The sequence below is a fragment of the Haliotis asinina genome, chromosome 10 (genome assembly GCF_037392515.1).
Source record: "Haliotis asinina isolate JCU_RB_2024 chromosome 10, JCU_Hal_asi_v2, whole genome shotgun sequence".
Classification (NCBI taxonomy): Eukaryota; Metazoa; Mollusca; class Gastropoda; order Lepetellida; family Haliotidae; genus Haliotis; species Haliotis asinina.
Genome location: NC_090289.1, coordinates 33,427,934 through 33,450,037, shown reverse-complemented (window position 1 = coordinate 33,450,037; position 22,104 = coordinate 33,427,934). Strand labels below are relative to the sequence as shown.

The 22,104-nt window shown below is 38.7% G+C and overlaps 1 protein-coding gene across 1 annotated transcript; it reads left to right on the top strand.

The window, feature by feature from the left end:
• Positions 1 to 1,435: 1,435 nt before the first annotated feature.
• Positions 1,436 to 21,463, top strand: LOC137298957 (uncharacterized). Its single transcript, XM_067831353.1, has 10 exons — positions 1,436 to 1,529; positions 9,239 to 9,418; positions 9,875 to 10,131; positions 10,736 to 10,860; positions 11,530 to 11,653; positions 11,992 to 12,177; positions 14,510 to 14,635; positions 16,776 to 16,949; positions 17,193 to 20,574; positions 21,122 to 21,463. The coding sequence occupies exons 1-10, from the start codon at positions 1,436 to 1,438 to the stop codon at positions 21,292 to 21,294; spliced, it is 4,821 nt and encodes a 1,606-aa protein (XP_067687454.1). The 3' UTR covers positions 21,295 to 21,463.
• The last annotated feature ends 641 nt before the right edge of the window (positions 21,464 to 22,104 follow it).

Sequence of the window (22,104 nt, the reverse complement as noted above, 5' to 3'; positions counted from 1 at the left end):
CATAACTTGATCCGATGACAAACTACCTCGCCGTATTATGCCATCATAAGGCTGCTTTGTTTTCCATTTTCAAACGACGACCCTCCTTGAATCGATGTTACGTCTCCGTAAGATAACCATTGTGTTGTGCAATAAAGTAATTCGTAATATGTGAAATATCATTTTTGTAATACTGAATGTGTAAACTTCTAAGATCTTGACCCTTGGAACATTCACTCTGTCATTCTGTCCTGCATGAACCTGAACATGCTAAGAAACAGGCTTAACACATGCTGTGGGCATTTTACAACGACGGCCTGCTTTTCACCTGAAGAAGTGACGAAGGGGAAAAGTCAGACAAGCCTAATTGTATTACAGAAAGCAAAGGGGCTCCTTATTTGTTAAAATGTCGTAGCTGATCCCTGGAAGATCGAAGAAAGTAAACAATGTTGACGGGGCGCGCCCTCAGCCTCCAAACGTCTCCAGCGACGGTGTTGGCTCAACACGCCATTGTTTTTTTCTGTTTAAGCGGAGCCCAGCAAATAGCGGATGTATCTTTGTGTAGTTTGGTGGAGACAATGGACAACAACACGGGCAACTGAGACAATAACGAGGCTTGGACATGCTCAGTGCGCATCAGTTCTGTGACGTTTAAGAGGAAGACCCTTGGTGACTCTTTCAAATACATGAACTGCCAGAAGCGGAGACGGGTCGAGAGCGTTTGTTACATCTAGGCTTGATACACTCATTCCTTGACTCCGAGTCAGATTCTGCTGACTTTCAGATTCACATCGTCGGAGAAATTAAGCTGACAAATCAGTTACAGTGTTTCAACTCATGCACTACCTTTAAGTGTCTTTTTCGGAACTTTGTGATTTTCTGTAACAGAGGGTATGTATTGATTATTTTATTACTTATCATTCTATTTTACAGTTTTTTTGTATGTGTTAAACATATTAAGGTGATCTCATATTGAAAACGCATATGGCCGATTATCAGTTACATTTAATGATAAAGTTGCACAAAACGGAGACTTACAGTTTTATTACTGTGTACAAATGATTTTCGAAGTATCAGAAATGCGGTATCGCACCCTCTTACAGCGTAGGTAAGTCCATGACATATCCAAATTGTCAAACAAAATTTTAACTTTCTGTGGAAATTATATTTTTCCAAAACGTCTTTGATGTCGTAAATCTTCATTACTTTCTCGTATGTTCGATGCAAATTTGTATTAAATATATGTATAGCATGTGTTATTTATATTTTAATCTTCAAGCACAGTTAAGCATAAAGATGACATCTGTGGGGGTTGTCTTAAATATTAGAATATTGTACCACACCACATAGCGGTGCTGTTAGGAATGATTTCAATTGTCCGAAAGGCTTACATGGCAACGGATATACTCTCTGTACGTCAGTAGTAATCGTTTATATTTCTTTGACGTTGCAGGTCATGTTGACGCTCTTGTTAGTCTCATCATTCTTAGTCACGTGCAGTGCACGTGCAGCTAACGATGTTGCCGCTCAACCAAGGAATATTGGCAGAGGTAAGCATCTGCAACATTCTTTAAAGTTAACCTTTTTATTTTTTGGCATTAAATCTTGTCTGTTTAATGCGCCACATACGACGAGGTAATTAATGTTACATTCTGTCGATGACATTTTATCTTAAATAAACTTTCCATCGGCATGATTACTGGAACGGTTTTAGGCTCAGGGTTCTTTTTGTGCATAATAAGCTATATGAAATCCTTGCTGAACATAAAACAAGTATCAGTTACCCAAAGAATCAGATTCCATAGGGTTATAAGTCAAATTAACTATGAACGGTTACTGAAAATATGTGAAAACATAAAGAAATCACCAACACACGATGTGCACAAGTAAGAATAGCTGTATTTTTAGGTGAAATTGTTAGGATTGCTTCTGTGTTTATTCCTACTATCTCGTTTTATGTTACTCTAAGAATTCCTGTCAAACTTAACTGGAGCATTTCGAAGCGTGTAACGAAATTATATGTAACCATTCACCTTTCACCTCACGAATACATTCTTTTTAAATTGTTAAAAGTATCCACAGTCGTTTTTGTAAAGGATATTCCCCTTTTGAATTAAGTGAGTGTTCGAGTAATGTTTGGCGGGGGTAGTTCAGTGGTTGAAGCTTTCGATCCTCAAGCCGAAGACAGAGGGGTTCGATTCCCCACATGGGAATATCTAAAGCTCATTTCTGGTGTACCCGCAGTTATATTGCTGGTGTATTGCTAAAAGCGGTGCAAAATCAAGCTCAGCCACTCACACAATGACACTAATACGGTATATATAATCAGCAGAATAATCTTCCAAAGTAAGAAGAGTGATAACAATGTTGGCACATCCTTCGTGAACGCATGAAAATTGTCTGTCTGCAGAAAAACAGATTCAGTTTGGTGTAAAGAGCAAAACAACTGTGAAAATATCAAAGTTTCACGGAAAACAATGTTTTCTGTTATTTCGAAAAATAGTAATGTATGTGACTTGTAAATTAAATTTACAATTTTACAACACCTGTACTTGACGCCTTTCCTTCATTCATGGACCTTATTGAAAACTTTCCAAAACATCAATCCCATGTCAATATGAAGCGCTGCTCAGGCACCGACTTCAGTTGTCGACCACAAGCCAAACCACAACACACGCTGAAAATCCACGTCTTAGTTTAGCTCTCGTAAACTCAACAGTTCCTCAATATGTGTTTTAGATATTAACGCCACAATTGCGAGGATATAATGATTATGTTTCCAAAAATGGTTTAGTGAGGAAGTCTGTTATTTTGGTTGCTTGTTCACGAAGTGCATTGTTTAACGTAAATCACGCTTTGAAGAAAATAATCAAATACAATTTTATTGTCCTTTTTATAACAGCACGATGTTTCAATATTTATAAACTGTTTTGGGCGTAATCAATTTTGTTAATTTGTCAAAACGATCGACCATTGTTGCCAAGCACGTATTCTGCTTTTAAATGAGTCCAGGTAACACGCGTGGATAAAATAATGATATTCGATACTGTCCTCGAGCCGATGAATTTTTAGACGTCAGTTTAAGTTAAAATATGTGCATATTACCTAAAGTTACACAATCTAAGTTACTTTCGACAACCTGGGGTTTTTTTTGCAATTGAATGTGTTTTTGACATCTCAGTTTCAACACTAAAGGCTGTCATAAAGGACACAGTCAAGCTCTCCATTAACAATTAAACCGAGTTTGAATTTAACAAATGATTAATTTGTAACCCTATGATTCGCGTAACTTCCCCCCGATGCAAGTATATTTAACAATTCTTCAGAATACGCAATTTTTTACTTTAAGACATGCGTACCCAAAGTGTTAGAGCTAACAGTCCAACTGATTAACCTTCTACGTTGAGGTTGAGTGATTAATGCTTATGGTGACTGATATATCTATGTAGATCTGGATTCAAGCTAATAAGAGTTAAATATATATTATATAACCACTTGGTATATACAGTTCATCAATCTCAAATGTTGGAGAGGGATTGAACTCTTAAAATTCCTGAAAGTTATTTTCTTCCACCAGTGTATTTAGGCCAATATAAAATCTGCTTAAGCCATACCGATTATGGAAGATTCATTCACAGCTTTAAATGTTTGCTTGGTAGCACCTGTATCCTTTTTATTTCTCTCTTTATAGGAGAATGACATTCTACACTCAACAATACCCACATCCACAGAAATAAATCTAGATGTACTTCATGACATGAACATTTGTAAATATCAACTCTTATTAACCCCAAACCCAGAAAAATCCAAATAAAACAGTGGCCTTTCGAATAAAAACCTGAGCTATGTTCAGTTATCGACCGTATGCAGTGGACGGTCACTGCTTGTGTGTGGATTCCCGGGGGATTTAAAAATCAATGCTATCTAAATATGTAGAAATGTTGCCAAAAGCTTTCGAATTTCAGTGATCTTATTATTCGACGAGAAACAACGTCCCAGCTGATCAGAAAAAGAAGAGATTTGAGAGAGTTTCCCCTCGGGCAATTCCTCCGGGCAGCCACCTATCACTCGTGGAATTTTTTACCCCTCACCCAAAGCGCCACAAGGTGTTCCACTGGGGACTATCTACGTCATGCGTTCTTTATCACAGTCAGTCTAGGTGTACTGTACCCAAGAATTTGCCAAAGTTAAGACTTGAAATTGTAGGCAGACGAACTGTAACGTTTAACGAATGTTAGCTATCTTTGTGCCTTATTTGTATTAACTGTGAAAGAACAATTCAGTTTGATTGAATGATTCAATGTAGTGAAACATCAATCAAGTGACAAACGTGCTGATATGTTTTTTCAAGCGGCTTTGAGTGGAACTCACTAACTCTCAAAGACGTGGAGAATCACAAACATTCGTCACAAACTACATGCAATTTGAAATCAGAACCTTTACAGGAACATATATGAAATCCCATTACGAAGACTAAATAATCAGTTAGATCACAAATGAAAGTGTATGTCCTTATTTGAATTCTGATTCTTTCGTACAACAAAGCCATTTTGACTAAAATGTTTTGTGATTTGTCTTCCATTATCATGTAAGTTTAAAAATAAGTGAATACTTTTAGTTAATATGCCCGGTTCAAATGAGGCGTGTAGCATAAGGACACTCTGAATCATCTAACTAGCACTGTAGGTCCCAGGATGATGAAATTCTGGAAGAACTCATAGAATCCTTAAATCGATGTTTAAGTTTCCGGACGGTCTGAACCCGTTTACCGGAGGTCGATTGCCCACATAATGCTTTCCTTGGGCTGAACATTGTATAAAACTACTGGATATTCCCAATCACCTTGTCTTGAGGATTTCACCAACACATTACTTTGTGGTAACAGTGATCATATTATTTAGGAACACCTGGTTAAACGATTATGGAGGCGATTTTGTCACTGATGTTACTGCACTGTCTTTAATATGACGAATGACACTAAACAACTGTTCATTATTGTTCTTCATAACCAGTTTATAGGATGTCTTCAACTAAACGCAATTCCGTCAGAGATTATTCAACAAGTTACTGAACAGCCTTGTTTCCTGAAAAACCAAGTATTGTAAGAACGATATAATTGAACAAAGTTTTAAAAAAGGTGATAAAGATGACAAATCTTAGAGTTCTTTAAGCTCGACAGTTCGACTGTGAAAAGTGCATGATTTGACATTTCCTTCCCTATCAACTTTATGATATATAGATAATACATATTCATTCATGACTGCATTCATTCTAGTTATGTATACGATGTGAACTGACAACCCAACGCATTACTTACCATACGTAGTAAACACAATATCACAATAAAGTGGACATTACGAGTAAGGCAATGTCGATTTTCTCCTTTATGTCAGTATACAATCTGTTTGCTAAGCTTTGTATGTTTATGAACATATCGATAAATGAATAGTTCTGCCAACATCTAGAAGAACGTCAAATTTGCACATCGGAAAGCATAAGACTATGAGGTGTTTGCATACCTCCAGTATTTGAATCCTTGAAACATCCCTATGACATACGTCGGTTCCTCTTTATTTTGTTTACATTGCAATAATTCCTCATACGTTAGAATAATGTTTCCTCATGTAGATTCAAACTAAGCTAGCACCGACCAGCGCTTATCACGTCAATGTTATTTCCTTCTTCTGAAATCCTTGAAGCATCATACCACAATCGGCCGCCGTTTTATTGACATTTTTGCTAGATAAACAAAAGAACTATTCGGAACGTTTCGATCTGACATTTTCCGATAATTTTTATGGCAAATGTTCCTCCATACACCGAGTGCAGTTGACGAAGGACAGATAGGGTCCTTCAGAATCTCTTGCGGAATTTCTCTGATCAGAATGATTTGTACGTGGATACAGAACGCAGACTTGTCTTCCTTCTCAAGTGTGAATTCTACTAATACCAATTGCGTCAAGAGGACATCAAATATGATGTCGTATCTAGAATTCACACAATTTTGTAATTTGTTGTCACGAAGTTGCGTAAGTTTATGTGCCTGGCATACATTTTCCAGGAAACGATAACAATCCAGAAAATAACAGGATATTGGATTATGAGATCACTAGAGGTACCTTTAGCACTTGTGACAGATATGATGTTACAGAGATAAACGAAATATTATGAGACATATCAGGACATGCAGATTCAGAAGGCAAACAGCTACACTGCTGAGTTTGCAGTTTTAGGAATCGACTACCAAAAGCAGATTTGATACGTAATTTTGTCTAGTGTGATGGTTTCAGTGCCATGATGCTTTTAACGCCATCAAATCAAAATGTTCGTGTTTCCACCATTTGCCAGTTTTAGTAATGTCACTAAACCGATATGTTCAAATACTCAGAAACATCACACAGACGTGTTATGCTAATCTGGCTATTTTCGCATGCCTGATATCATATAGTTCCGGTACTTAATTACCAAAATAAAAGAGATTGAACTTTATTAAAACATTCCACTTATAAACAAGAATTAGGAGAATTAAAACTACATATAGAGAATGAGCGATTTACGAACACTTGGTAAATAGTTGATTTAGTCGATATTTTGACATGATCACAAGACATGACACTTAATGGAGTCTATTCCCGTTAATAATCGATACTCCATATTCTCCAACGTTGACCTTTGATATTAAATCACGCTCAAATGATAGAAATGTGACACAAAAGTACCTGCGGAAATGAATATGATTTGTCACGAGAAACTATCGGAACAGACAGGTTGGATACAAAAGACAAACGTCAATAGGAACGTGCTTGTCTTTCATCTCTCTTCCGGGGCCAGCCAGGAAATACACACACACCTGAACCAATTTCAATAACTCAGGTGATCAACATTGCTCGGACACAGTGGACAATGACTTTGCTTTGGTATGTTGCTTGACTGCTGGCCAACATTTAGCACCGGGGTTGATGGCTTATCTCTGTATCGCTTTCCAGATGAATTTTATTTGGGAGTGTATTGGACTTTTGTTAGTTCATTTCAGTGTGAATCTTCATAACCAAACTATAATGGACGTCGCAGCTTGTTTGTATTTTTCCCAACCCACCTACAATTCTATGTTTTTTCTTTTGATTTAGCGGTAACAATATAATCATAGTAATATTTTAACTCACACATTAATTTAATATATACCGAGTGAAACAACTAAACCCTCACAGAAAAATACAAGCGTTCCTTTAATATTTTCCTATTTTCATCACTAGGCTTTGAATAGTGTTGTGGTGATGAATAGTGGAAAATGATAAAGGAACGCTTCAATTTTCCTGTGATTCTTCATTTGTTTCTCTCGGTATATTATTTTTAATTTTGTGTTTGGAAAGTCGTAGAACGGATTAGAATGGCAGTAGTTGTGACTGATATTTTTTTCAACATATTTGTTTCCCATTCAATAGTAAACGTCAGCTTTGATTATCCGTCGAAATTATTTCCATTCAATTAAAAGCCAAACTTTTGAAAGGAAAATGTTTTTAACCGATCGCATAAAATCATAAATTGTTCCGATTTTAGGGGGTTCACAGTCATCTTTGCTGCACAATATGAAACTGAGGCAGTACAGGGGAAACAAGTCACACGGTCACGAAACATTATCAAGTCTAAACCTGTATTCAGTGACTTTGATAAGATAAACGAGGAAACATAATCCGACATTTCATGATTCCAAAATACTCACACGGATTACCGAACAAATTGGTACAGTAATCATACTGCTTGTCTGCAACTCTTCACAGTGATTTAGAAGTCTGGTTAGGAATTGACGGTACCGGATATCACAAAGAAATGTAGATAAAAGAAAAAACATCAGCAAATCTTCAAAACACATGTTTTCTAAGTTTTTTACCGATCTCTAACAAAGTTCTTTAATTTCGACCTGTCGAGAGAAGCCACGACAAACAAATATGGCCGCCATTTCAACAGGAAGTAAATCTAGGGGAGGGGTTTGCGTACTCAAATCACACATGGCGTTTTGACTAGGAGCTTTGTCGACAAACTGCCGCTGTCCGTTTTCACCGCTGGAGTAAAGAACTTATCCATTTAGTAAATAATGTTAGGCCCCTACCAGCCAGGGCAGGCTGACAATTCGCTGTAGCCTTTGATAGGCCAGTGTATGTTCAATCTTTGATGGGTGGTTCGTCTTGTACTTTCAGTACGTGCCATTACAAGATTCTGCGTTACTACCCTTGTGTTTGATAGTTTGGAAACGCCCTTTGTGTTGTTAATAAACACTTAGAGACAAGAAACAATCATGTTTGATCATGTTTGAGGGGGATACCTCTCCTGGTAATGGGGCATGTTGGGGTCACTTATTTGATTCAATGTGATGTCCCCAGGATCAGCTACTTCGTGAGGTTTCTGGTGTTCTATGTTTAATGATGAATTGTTCCACTTCTCAAACACAGGTATCATCTCACACGTTGACATGCTGTGTTTGACATCCGTTAGGGCGTTTTAGATCACTGTTGGCACGTTTACTAATGTATACACAGCATAATGGCCTTTACTGCTGAAATGTGAAAACAGTCAGAATCACACTTATGCTGTACGACATCAGTCATAATCAGACATATATTCGATGTTAAAACAGCCATAATCAGACATATCTAATAGGACAAACCGTCATACCAAGATATATTCAATGTTAAAACAGTCATAATCAAACATATTCAATAGGAAAAGCGTCATAACATATTCGTAAGGAAAATCGTCATAATCAAACACACTCAATGTGAAAACAGTAACAATCAGACATTTTCAATAGGAAAACAATCATAATCAGACACAATGTGAAAACGGTAATAATCAGACACATTGAATAGGAAAACCGCCATAATCAGACAAATTCAATATGAAAACAGTAATAATTAGACATATTCAATAGGGAAACTATCATAATCAGACATATCCACTACAAACACAGTCATAACCAGACATATCCACTACAAAAGTATTAATAAGGCATATTCTGAACTTTGTTCCACAGTGGCAGTAACCGCAAGAAAGATATTCAATAGTTATATTTCCAAATGGTAATGAAACAAGTATGCTTGTTTTATAATTGTTGACTGTCAAAGTGCATATATACTGTCTATGAATGGCAATAGGTAATGCTGTGTAACAATGCAATCATTCAGCATTTAAACAAGAAGAATCTAACTGACACTATATTGTACTTAATATTTTCACCTGATTCATCTTATACGTTTGCTTTCAGATCCCACGTTTAAAAGGGTGTGCTACTACACCAACTGGTCCCAGTACAGAAAACAACCGGCCCGCTTCTTCCCATTCAACATCGACCCATTTCTCTGCACACATCTGATTTTCGCGTTTGCCAAGATTGATTTCAAGGGTCATCTTGCTCCCTATGAATGGAACGACATACAATATCCACGTATGCACGAACGTTTTTAATTCACGTGTATGATTTAAGATGAGACAGTTCATATCTTAATGAGTTTTAGTAGCGTTTCACAATGCATCTCTTTGACTGTTGGACTGGTACAATTGTCTGTGCCTTATCTGACTGGCAAACCATTATCTCACGTTTATTCATTCACAGGAACACATTTTACTACTGTTTGATATTTTATAAAACTTTACTAACGTTCCTAGTTTCATATTGGTATTCCATAATTTGTACAAAATATCCAGTGAGTTTCAATGTAAATCTTAGAGGTAGCGGTTAGTAAAATTTATTGTCTATCGTTCTAGTCCCTGTTTTGGTCGGTCGGTTGTCCAGGTTCTCAGCGGTTTCCAACGGTTTTCAATTTCTCCTTGGTCTCACATAATAGGAGTAAACCTTTACTTACTCACTGGCTATACCGTCCTTGCGTCCATTACTTTCCAGATCTGTACAAACAGTTCACGGGCTTAAAGAAGAAAAACCCACACTTGAAGACGTTGTTGGCTGTCGGTGGCTGGACTCATGGTTCCAGGCCTTTCACAGACATGGTGAAGACACCAGAAGGACGTAAATCCTTCATTGAACAGTCTGTCCAGTATCTGAGAGCACATAACTTTGACGGAATCGATCTTGACTGGGAATATCCAGCTAACCGAGGCAGTCCTGCAGATGACAAGAAGAAATTCTCCCTACTCGTAATGGTAATTACGTTCTCCCAACGTATTTCTCTTCTCCAAAAACCAATTCCTTGAATCTTGTTGCTTATCAGATTTGCTTTCAATCGTATAATTCTCCAGTTAGGCGTTCTAGTATTTTGGTACTCGTGGGTTCGAATCCGGATTTTGCCTTATTAAGTTTTGAGGTGTTTACGGCACTCTATGCGTGATTGTAGGAAGCGTATAAGGCTGGAATTACATTATTTAATACCACTGACAGCTACCGAACTGTGATATAATTGTAATACAGTTCAAAGTGATGTTCAACCATACTCTCTGCCTCAATACCTACATCGAACCTGATGCTGTTTCATCCACTCTACATATGCCGATTCCGTTATTTTAACCCAAACCCTCTTTTTGATTCTCGCCATGAATTCGGTCTCATCCTGTTTGAACTAGTTCTCTTGACATGGCAGCGATACTACCGACGTTAGAATTAGTTTTTAGTAGGGACATTAAAGGACACGATTTGATCCGTTTTGTCAATGTTAGTGGAACTGCAAGGTGGGGTGAGTTCCTGTATGGAACTTCAGCAGAGTAACCCTTGTGAACACTGCATAACACGCTTTGATCTCCCCGTGCTCAGGAACTGAGAGATGCTTATGAGCAAGAAGCTGTGAGGACAGGAAAGGAGCGCCTCCTGGTGACAGCCGCAGTTGCCGGTGGAGAAAAGATTGTCAAGTCAGCCTACGAGGTCCCAGTAATCAACAAGTAAGCACCCTTCAAAACTTTAGTCGACATCCGCATCAATGTGTATAAAACTGTATTATTCTAGTTTTTAGTCTGCTCCTAACGTCAACCACCATCAACATTATTTTCTGCCTGTATATTTCGAAGCAAAAGCCACATATTTGAAATGCTGTTTTTCTGAAAAATAATGTTATTGGATTTTCTTCAGTGAAAATATTTCTCTTCAGTTCCCCGTATTAATGCGAAAACTGAAACTACGTTGGCTGATTTATAGGCATTTCTGACCTTAATGCAACATGCAGTTAAGTTCTCGTATGGGATTTTATTATTGATAACTGTTGTCTTTGTTGTCTACTGTCCCTGTCCGAACATATGTAATATTTGTGATTACTCTTTCTTAAGTACATATTCTCTGTGGCTGAATGTGTATGACTTTCCGTGCTGACCATGAGATACCTGACTCTGAGGGTGCGGGTTCGAATCCCGAATGGGACTCAACCCAACAAAAGTTCTAGAATCTCTACTAAGAAAGTATACTCCCAAATATAACATATGTTACGTTTGACCTTTTTCTAAGTGGCATCGTGTAATCGTCTCTGTTATGAAGCATCAAATAATTGTGTTTCGTCACCCCCATCACTGTTATCATTTCGATTTTGGCAAATGTTGATTGCTTGTATTCTTTTGCAGATATCTCGACTTTATAAACCTAATGAGCTACGATCTTAATGGAGCCTGGAGTAAGGTCCTGGGTATCAATGCTCCCCTCTACAAATCGAACTCTCCTAACGCTCCTTCCAAATCGCCAAGTGTGGTAAGGAGCAACATGCTATAGAGCAATATTTAATCCAAATCAAACAATAGTAATATGCAGTAACTCCGTAGTGTACTGAGAAACCACAATGCCATATATAACATGTTTTGCAATAAATCCACGAAAATGATAACTAAATACATGTTGTCAGAGTCAGATCTCCAGTAGAGGCAATATATTTGTTGACTGATATGCTACAGCCAAAGTACGAATATTGGTCCATGAGCTTACAAGTAGAAAGGCCTTTGGTACAGCAAATTGTGTCCCGGTAAGCTACTCGACCGATGAAGTCACCTATGCATGTCGAATACTTTGAAAACATCCTGTTTTAACCTTAGGATGAAGTTGTCCAATTGTGGCTGGACCTTGGTGCGACCAGAGACAAGCTTGTGATGGGTATTCCCACATATGGCCGTTCCTTCACGCTCTGCTCGGATAAACAGATACATGTTGGTGACAAGAACTGTGGAGCAGGCCGCCCCTCACAATTCACAAGGGAAAAAGGATTTGTCTCTTACTATGAGGTAAGCATGCAATGTTTTACCAAAGAGACAAAATCTACTGGAACCACTTTCAGCCTTAGTGTATACCTATGAGAGTCGTGTGTGACTTGAAACATTGCGCCAGGGCTATTTACGTAACATATCACTATTGGAGAACAACACATCATACAGTTTGTATGTCTGTATACACTATGATATAGAACGTCAGTATCATTGGATAATCAGTATCAACCATTTGCTGATACTCAACTGCGAGTAAAATGGAATGAGTGAATTTAGTTTTACGCCGCTATTAACAATATTCCATCACGGCGGTGACACCCGAAATGGGCTTCACACGTTTTACCCATGGGAGGAATCAAACCCGGGTCATCGACGTGACAAGGCCACCCCACATTTCCCACTCGGAGTTTAAAGCACATCGGCGATGAAATTATATGACACCAGGTGTTCGCGAAAAGGGTCATCGTGGTCTGCTTCAGTACCTACAATTCATCCAATTTGGCGGGGTAGCCTAGTGGTTAAGGCGTTCGCGCATCATGTCGAATGTCCAGGTTCGATTCACCGCATGGGTACAATGTGTGATGCCCATTTCTAGTGTCCCCTGCCGTGATGGTGCGGCAATATTGATGAAAGCGGCGTAAAACCATGCTAACCTACTCACTCATACAATTTGGCGACGAACGTACGTTGTTACCTAACGGACAATAGAGTTTTGTCCTGACCAAACAAATAGCATGGTGTTTGAACGACTTGTATCAAGTACGCTAGGACTCCACTTTCATGGAGCCGAGTCCGCCTTTAATTTGTCAAGATCTTCAACTTGCTCTTTATTCGACAAAAAGTTTACTTTTAATGAATAATACTTCTGGTTTATCAAACTAATACTGAGATTGTTGTCAAACTAATACTGAGATGGTTATCAAACTAATACTGAGATTGTTGTCAAACTAATACTGAGATGGTTATCAAACTAATACTGAGACGGTTATCAAACTAATACTGAGATGGTTATCAAACTAATACTGAGATGGTTATCAAACTAATACTGAGATGGTTATCAAACTAATACTGAGATTGTTGTCAAACTAATACTGAGATGGTTATCAAACTAATACTGAGATGGTTATCAAACTAATACTGAGATGGTTATCAAACTAATATTGAGATGGCTATCAAACTAATACTGAGATGGTTATCAAACTAATACTGAGATGGTTATCAAACTAATACTGAGATGGTTGGCGTAACTGATAATGTGTGTTATTCACTTGTCACGACAAAGTGTGTCATTATTGACGAACCTTCCATCGGCAAAAGTATTTGAACGTTATTGTTTCTGACGTCCATGGCAGCAACAGATGGAATGTTTAAGTTTCTTTGTGTCAAGGAACAAATACGGGACACCGAAATAACGTTAGAAACATGCGGCTGTCGCTATAGAGCTATTTTAGTCGATGTCAGGTGTGACATTCTGTCTCAAGACATTGGCATTTTGCTTTCATTTAAAACAATATAAACGGCACAGTTAACACTAAAAGTATGTTACAGTGTAACAATGTACCTCTGTCAATACAATAAACAGTAGTGTCCTCACTGCCTCTGATATGACTCATACTAAACATTTAGAAGAGTTCACTGTATGCAGCTATATTCGTTTGTCTCATAGTTCACAACCAAGGGTCTTAAGTCATTAATAGACAATAAGAGGGGTTGACTTAATGTAGCATGATGTACGATTTTAATAACCACCACCTATCACTCAAATTAAAGTAGAGCAGAACACGCTTACCCTTTACGCGACCACACGGTGTTATCGATGATATATTGCACTCCTGGTGTTCCGTTAGATTCACGCTGTTTCTTCTCTTGCGTCCAAAAATACAACCTTAGTTCCTTACGCCACTGTCCACTAAGTTGTGAGTGAACGATTGAACCCATACCTTAATTATTTAAGTGCTGAATACAAATATTTGACTATAATATTAACAATCTTAAATTCAGAATAACATGGACGTCAGTGAGCATCCCAGGCTGTAGAGAGATTCTACATTGTTTCAGCTGAAAAATACGCTATAGCCCACTTAAACGGGGATGGCCAAGTCCCAATTTATGTTATGTCTTTGTGTAAAATATGTACCTGACTCACACTAATTACTGCCATTCTATCACTATTTTCATCAGTAATGAATCGAAGTGGATGATTCCTTTAGATGCATCCTGTAAACATGCAAATATCATATATGCAATATTATGGATGTGAGTTTGGCTGGTGAGTATATGAGGAATCGTATTATCCTATTGCACTGGAATACTCTCTGTGAATGTACGCTAATATTCCTTCATATTACAGATGTCCAAGTACCTTGAACAAGACTGGACAAGGGTATGGCTAGAAGACCAAATGGTACCTTATGCTTATAACCTTCGTCTTAAACAGTGGGTCGGCTACGATGATATTCAGAGTGTGAAGCTCAAGGTACGTTGCTCTTTAGTTTTGTCTATATATCATATTGAATTCGTCTACTTGACTCTGCAACGGGAACGTTTGTTGTGGAAAACACTAATATCGACTTTATGACAGATGGGTTCACAACAAGGGTATTTAGAACGGCGGAAACAGTTCCAACATGACACTGGAACCTAGAAATATTATATGTATAGAAATAATGTGTAATATAACATATATTATATGTATGTATAATAAATGTTACGTTTCATCCATTAGCTTTACAATCACAAGACGTCTACTCTTTATTACTGGAACATCCCCGTCCAGATGAAGTTTAATTTGTAGGATCCACCAGTATTTTAAGACTGCATCCCTGTCCGACAACATTAAACCAACACGCAGAATTACCCTCATTAACTAAACTATGTAATTCAGTCCCTGGAATCACATCATTCATACGTGCAATGCTGGAAGATGAGGACAAATTTCATCATCATCCGACACCTTGCTTTGTACACAAAATGACACCATATGACGTAGGTACCATTGCTTCCAGAAAATACAAGCCATACCTCAAATGTGTTTTCATAATCGTCGGTGTGCCTAGAAAAGAGGATCACATGCATTTGTTTAGACAAATCAACAAGTCAACAGGAGTCACGTTTGGGTATGGATAAAACATTTTGCCAATTCTGACCTCAAACACATGCCGATGGTCCAACATAGTCGGACTAGTGTCTGTCAACTAAAGCTACCATAACTCACATTTCTTTCACATTGTTTTCCGATTTTTCAAAGAAGCTTTTTGTTCAACATGGGGATTGACACTAACACGTGAGACGAAATGTGATGGAAGAAATAGTTGGGACAATTGTTACGTCAAATACTACTGATTGGCAATATTATTCTCCTGTTTAAAGAATACAGACTTCTTCTGTTTTGTCTTTGTAACATGTGAATACCTTTCGCGTGATAACTTTATCTGTTGTTTTAATGCATTCCGAAATTTCCTACAACAAAATACCGTCATCCATTCCTTTTTACTTTACACGTTAAAATATGTCAACATGAGTATGTCTTTCACGGGTGAGAAATATTTAAAATTTCTCTATAATATCGTACAAGGTTATTGATCATAGTCTTTTTTCAAATATTCTTTTCAAATGTTACGGGTTTTCACAAATAGTTTCACGAACGTCCTTTAAACTATGTCTAAGCCGTCTATTCTATAAATATAAGACATCAGTGCAAAAAGATGCCCAGGCTTAACTTTCCAAAGAGGACATGTCTCAAATACCTATTACATTACAGACAGCACGTTTCTTCAAACGTTTTCCCACTTTGACACTATTGTTTTTGACAAATAAATCCATCAAAGAGATGTAATACAGCGTTGTAGTATTAGATAAATTACTTATGTACTTGTTAGTATGTAACCTCTCGGTCCATATTAGAGCAATTGATAAATAGACCGCGAATTATTTTTCTGTTAATTCTTTATTTGGTTCTTGTTAACGTTTCACAAAATTATTGTTACATACTAACTTTTTTGTACTTATATTAACAAGTCTACCAGGTTTCGATGCGTGAGAAGCAACAAATCGCACTAGCTTATAGCTATTTACTTTTACGTTTTGTCCTAATAAGAGATGCATTTCCGATGTGTCCACGCAATAACTGAAAAGACAGTATGATTGATTGTTGTTTAACGCCACACTCAGAAATATTCCATATATACATATATGGAATAAGGTATATGTAACCAAAGTCGTGACCAAACAATCCTGTGATCCACATCATGTGCATCGAATTGGGATATAATGATATGCGTCAACCAGTCAGTGAGCCTGAACACCTGGGCCTACTTGCACCAAGCGATCTTAATTAGAGCTACGACTGTCTTAAGCCTATGTTAGAGAATCATTGTAGCGCTGAGATCGTTAACCGTGTGTTACAGCGAGTGTGGGTTGCTGAAGACGAACAACAAGGAACATCTCATATTTAATATTCAACAACATAACGGTATAACCTACTTCAATCTCTTCCGCGGGGGCACAGTGTCCCGAATGAGAGTTTATCCAATGTCAGTCATCCTCACTAACCATATGCTGCAGTACAGCTCTTAGTTTCTTGAACTCATATTCGCTCACACCATTGTCTCTTCCAGGCACAGTACATCAAGCATCGTCAGCTTGCTGGAGCTATGGTGTGGGCTGTGGACCTAGATGACTTCGGTAATCTGGCAGGACGTGGCGAAGTCTACCCTCTTTCGAAGGCAATCAGAGATGTCCTGGAAGACTCGGACTATCCCGCCTTTACCCCACCTCCAAAAGTTGCAACGGTAAGAATAAATATGTGCATGTAACAATTTCATCTGTTATACACCTACACTGATAGGGCTTTATGGACAGTTCTTAAAAAGCAGGACACTGTTTATACTCCATATAATTTTCGGTGCTCCTTGGGCTTCACTTATCATTTTCCCCAATTACAGCTTTTAGAATTGAAATGTGTTTTAATAATGTGTCACTTCTCTGCTTGTATGACTGTATAAAATAAAATACCTTGCCTTTTGTATTTTCAGACAAAACAAAAGTCTAAGTCGACACAAAAACCAGAGAAGGGCACATACAAAAAGGAGAAAGGTGTAGCAAAGAAGAATAAGAGTTCTAAATTTAATAACATGAACACAGTGAGGAAATCTCCCTTTAAACCCTTCCCTGCCAAGAGGACACACTCTGTCACTACACCAAGGAGATCTACAACAACGACGACTCCAACGACAGTTACAACAACTACTTCACATCCAACTACGAGAAAACCACGACGTTCCACCCACAGAGTGGTCGTATCCTCCAGAAGATCCCCATACAAGAAACCAGAAACTCTCAAAAAACTGTCCACCCGTCAACCAAGTATTATACAGCGAGGAACATCAACATCTACAGTCTCACCAACTGTCACCTCAACAAAGCGCACACGAAGCTCCACCTCCAGGCGGTATTTGAAACCTACCAGGCCTACAGGACCTACCAGACTACCTTACAGACAAACTAGCACGCGAATGCCATTTTACCTACGATCCATCCCTACACGACCAACTCAAACTAAACGGGTGACACCATCACTGCCCCCAGTAATGTCCACTTCACCAAAACATGCTGAATGGGTCCCCATTGTAATCACTACTAAAGGAGTAAAACCAACAAAGATGCCAACTTTAAAGAAATCTTCACATGATCTGAAAAACCATAATCTTAAAAACGCACTGTTGTCAAGAAAGGTAGAACGCAAGAAGAAAGGTGAAGACAAAGCTGTTGGTGTTGATAAGATTGGACCTAAACCTTCTTACAGGAAGAGTCCTTATACTCCCCCTCCCTCCTATTTTGAAAAGCAAGCTTCTATCCCTGGTTCTGGCGTTAACCCTTCAGCACCGACCAAAGTTTCGCAGCTGAAGTGGCCATCAAAGAAAGTCATCAACGTTTTCCAAAAGTCAACACTGAAAACTGAACTTTCGAGTTTTGAAACGGCCTCCTCTCCTAAAACAACGAACGTGAATGTGAGGAGAGTAACAAAACCAACAAGAGTAAATGTTGTCAGCAAACCATCAGCCGTTGTGTACGACCATGACCTTTTAGAAAGATTAAAGAGCACGACACCGAGGGCCCGTTACAGTTTAAAATCATGGACCAGATCAACAGTAACACCAACTACACCATCAACAACAACATTAACTTCTACTACGACTTCCACCGCATCAACGACCAAGCGGGCATGGAAGCCACCGTATTCATTCAAGCCTTGGAGTAAATCAACTTTTAAACCAAGGACTTCCACCATTTCTAGCCCTGAGCCAAAGACTACAAGTATTGAGACAGAGACAACCGTATCAATTTCATCATCTACAGCTTCTCCATCAACCACTTCAACACCATTAACAACTACATCTACGACGACGTCAAGCATTCTGACATCGACAACACTTCTATCAACAAGTAACAGACCAAGAACAACCAGAAGGCCTCGATACACTTTCAAACCATGGAGCCGGACCACACGCAAATCAACCACCCCAGAAACAACAACGATGATTAACCCAACAACTACAGTCGACACAGGAATGAGAGCTGCAATGTTCAAACCAACACTGACTGCACCAACAATGACTTCAAGTATGAGTACATCCCTTCCCAAATTCAAGCCTTGGACGAAAACAAGAAAATTTACAACAACAACATCTCAAAAACCTTCATCTACAAAGGCTTTCTTCCTTTTTGCGCATCTTAGCAAACCAACTACTACACCCTCTAGCTATAGAAAACAAACTGCCACGCTTACCACTAAAAGATCTACGTCCAGTAAACAAATCTCAGGATCAACTGTTAGTCAAACTACTCAACCAACCACAATGCCAACCACGAAATCAGCCTCACAACCAGACTCAAGACCAAATACTAAACCAACCACAAAACCATCCACAAGACCTACTACTAAGTCAAGCACCAGACCAGTTATTAAACTGACAACAAGATCCACCACAAAACTAACCACTAGATCAACAACATCAACAACTCCACCCACAACATCAACCTCATCCTCAACATCAACACCATCAGCACGTAGGACAACACAAAGACTGCGGCCTTCCACTAGGACTTCACGGCAAACACCATCGGCCATCGTGAAGATAATAAAGGAAAAGACATTCCCAATGAGGCGGACAACTCAGGCCACCAAAGTGACTCTTCCACCCAGAAGAACTACTCCACGATTCACAAGTAGATACCCCGAAGTTAAGTTTACGGAAAGGGGGCCTGCAAGAAATATAACATCCAGTACCCCAGACTTAAGAGCCGGAGCAGATGAAGACTTTGCAACATCAACATCAACGTCAACGTCAACATCGACTCACAAGCCAACTGCTCCTACTACCACTATCCGATCTCGCAGTGTTAACCTGAAACAAACCGATGGTCACCAAGATTCCGACTACAGACGAGCAAGGAAGTCAACATCTCCAAATCCTACTGGTCCCCAGAAAATATTTGCTTGGATGACAGCAAAGACCACAAAATCATTTACGATTAGTGAGACAACCACAAAAGCCACAACGAGGCCCAAGACCACTCCACCTAAGACAACACAATCAACGGCAACGTCTACCGCAATGACATCCACTGCCACAAAAGCCTCTTCCACACCCACGACGTCTACAACAACTTCACCAGAGACAGCAACTAGAACCAGTATTCCAAAACGAACGACTCACAGCCTTATGGAGGCCGGCCTTGGACTTGACCATACCCACCCAAATATCAAGTTTTCATCCCTAACGAAGGGTGTCAAGAAAGGTTTCGTCAATAACAGACGCGGAATGAGATTCTTTAAAAGACCCTTCGGTAGGGTAACGCCACCACGGCTTGCCACTCCACCGCCTCCAACTGACAGTGCGTATGTCCTTTCTGTTCCCAAAACCATTGATTGTAACCACCACAACGAAGACATAAGGCAACCGAACGTTCAAAAACCGCATGGCAGCCAGAACATTCAGAGACCATTGATAATGAATACAGACTACATTCCACGACGACCAAAACTGAAAAAGCGTCCACACCACGGATTCATAGTTGAGAATCTCAAGAACAACTTCTACAGAAGGCAGGAACGAAACAGAAACAACTATAAGTATAAGATCGCAACAAAAGAGTCAAGGCCCCAAAGAATTTACAGCACAAATGTCAGGTATAACGTTCCTTCTCGGAATTCCTTCCAACAGACAAAACCACAAACTGGGTATAATATTCCATCACAGAGGGTAACACAGCCGCAGAAGATAGTCATTGATTACAGAGTTCCCAGAGGAAAGTATGACACAGTTCAACAGAATCTGGAGATAAGGTCACAAGAAAAGAGACCCGTCATGTTAGCCAGGGAAAAGGAGAACTTCAATAAATTTGCCATTCCTGGTGAGTAACAATTTGTGTTAAATTAGTGTTCCCGGCAACAGGAAATCATTATGAAAATCGTCACACAGCAATAAGAATAATCCCACAACATTAAAAAGGCAAATAGCAAACAATCTACAAGCATGCTTATCAGGGTCATAGACACACAAGCGTTTGAGTTTCTACTGAGTAAAATGTGTAGAAGTATTGAGTAGCGAATTGAGTAGCCTTGTGGGTAAGGCTCTTCTATCAAAAGATCCGAGTTCGATTCTCTACTACTTGTGAAGCCCATTTCTGGTTTACTTTGCCCCGCTGTTGCTTGAATATTGCCATTAGCATCTACAAACACTCATTTATACTTGTTAAACTACTAGCGATAGAGTACCAGGTCTAGATTTCCGAAGTAAGAGAGTCGTAAGTCAATATCAATGTATGACACTTTCGAGTATCTTCGCAGAACTTTGAAATTCTAGTCCCAGTTTAGTCATTACTTGTATCATAAATGTATAATAATTAGTTAAATCTGCAAGTACCCTCATTTTGACATTATTTACCATTTACTTTTCAGAATTCCGATGCCCATCAGTGTTTGGAATATTCCCAGACAGAAGTGACTGTCACAGCTTCTATCAGTGTGTGTGGTTTGTGCCATTTCATCATATGTGTGGTAAAGGAACTGTATGGAACGATACCATGAAAATCTGTGATTGGCCACAGTCAGTTGCCACGTGTTCAACGTGACGTCACAAGAAGGCTCACGTGAGAGCCACCTGAAAGACTTTGGGCAAACTCTGGGTTTGGTAAATGTAAATAGCAACTTGTTTATACTATGATATTTTATCAAATGTTGAATATATTTTATACGTGTATATAGTTTATACTGTTTTCATTACTTTTATCAGAAGAAGAATGCATTGATATTGCCAGTTTTATCTTCTTGTGAATAAAATATTCTTTATACGAAATGATGAAATTGCTTGATTGTTTGTGCAAGATCAGACACTTAGGGAGACAGACATTCTGACATTTTGTCACTTCAACAATACCAATTATGATACTTGGGCGCAACGGACAATATGATCGTTGGTTTCACAATCGTTAGCAAGGCCATGAAACGCCGTGATATAAATGAAATACTGCTCAAGGTCCAGGCAACACTATGACCCTGTTATGTCTCGAAAGTAATGTTACATAATATCTGATATACACTTACATGTATACACTCACTTTCCTGTTATGTAATTTACAGAAAGCATACTATGACCCTGTTATGTCTCGAAAGTAATGTTACATAATATCTGATATACACTTACATGTATGCACTCACTTTCCTGTTATGTAATTTACAGAAAGCATACACTGCATAGGAGAATGCCAAGGATCGTACACATGTGTATGACATTTGCAAAGTCTAAAGTCCTCTGCTTGGAATGAGGACAGCATTGAAGAATACGTCTCGACTATATTGCGAAATAGATAACGTACGGTGTAAAGGACACAACGGTTGTGACAATTTTAAGATCACAGAAAATTAGTGATGATGCAAGTGCA

Excerpts from the sequence above, each read along its gene's own strand:
- LOC137298957 (XM_067831353.1), top strand. The coding sequence starts at position 1,436 with ATGTTGACGCTCTTGTTAGTCTCATCATTCTTAGTCACGTGCAGTGCA. Across the intron at positions 11,654-11,991 it reads CTTCCAAATCGCCAAGTGTG|GATGAAGTTGTCCAATTGTG; the intron begins GTAAGGAGCAAC and ends TTTTAACCTTAG. Across the intron at positions 16,950-17,192 it reads CACCTCCAAAAGTTGCAACG|ACAAAACAAAAGTCTAAGTC; the intron begins GTAAGAATAAAT and ends TTGTATTTTCAG.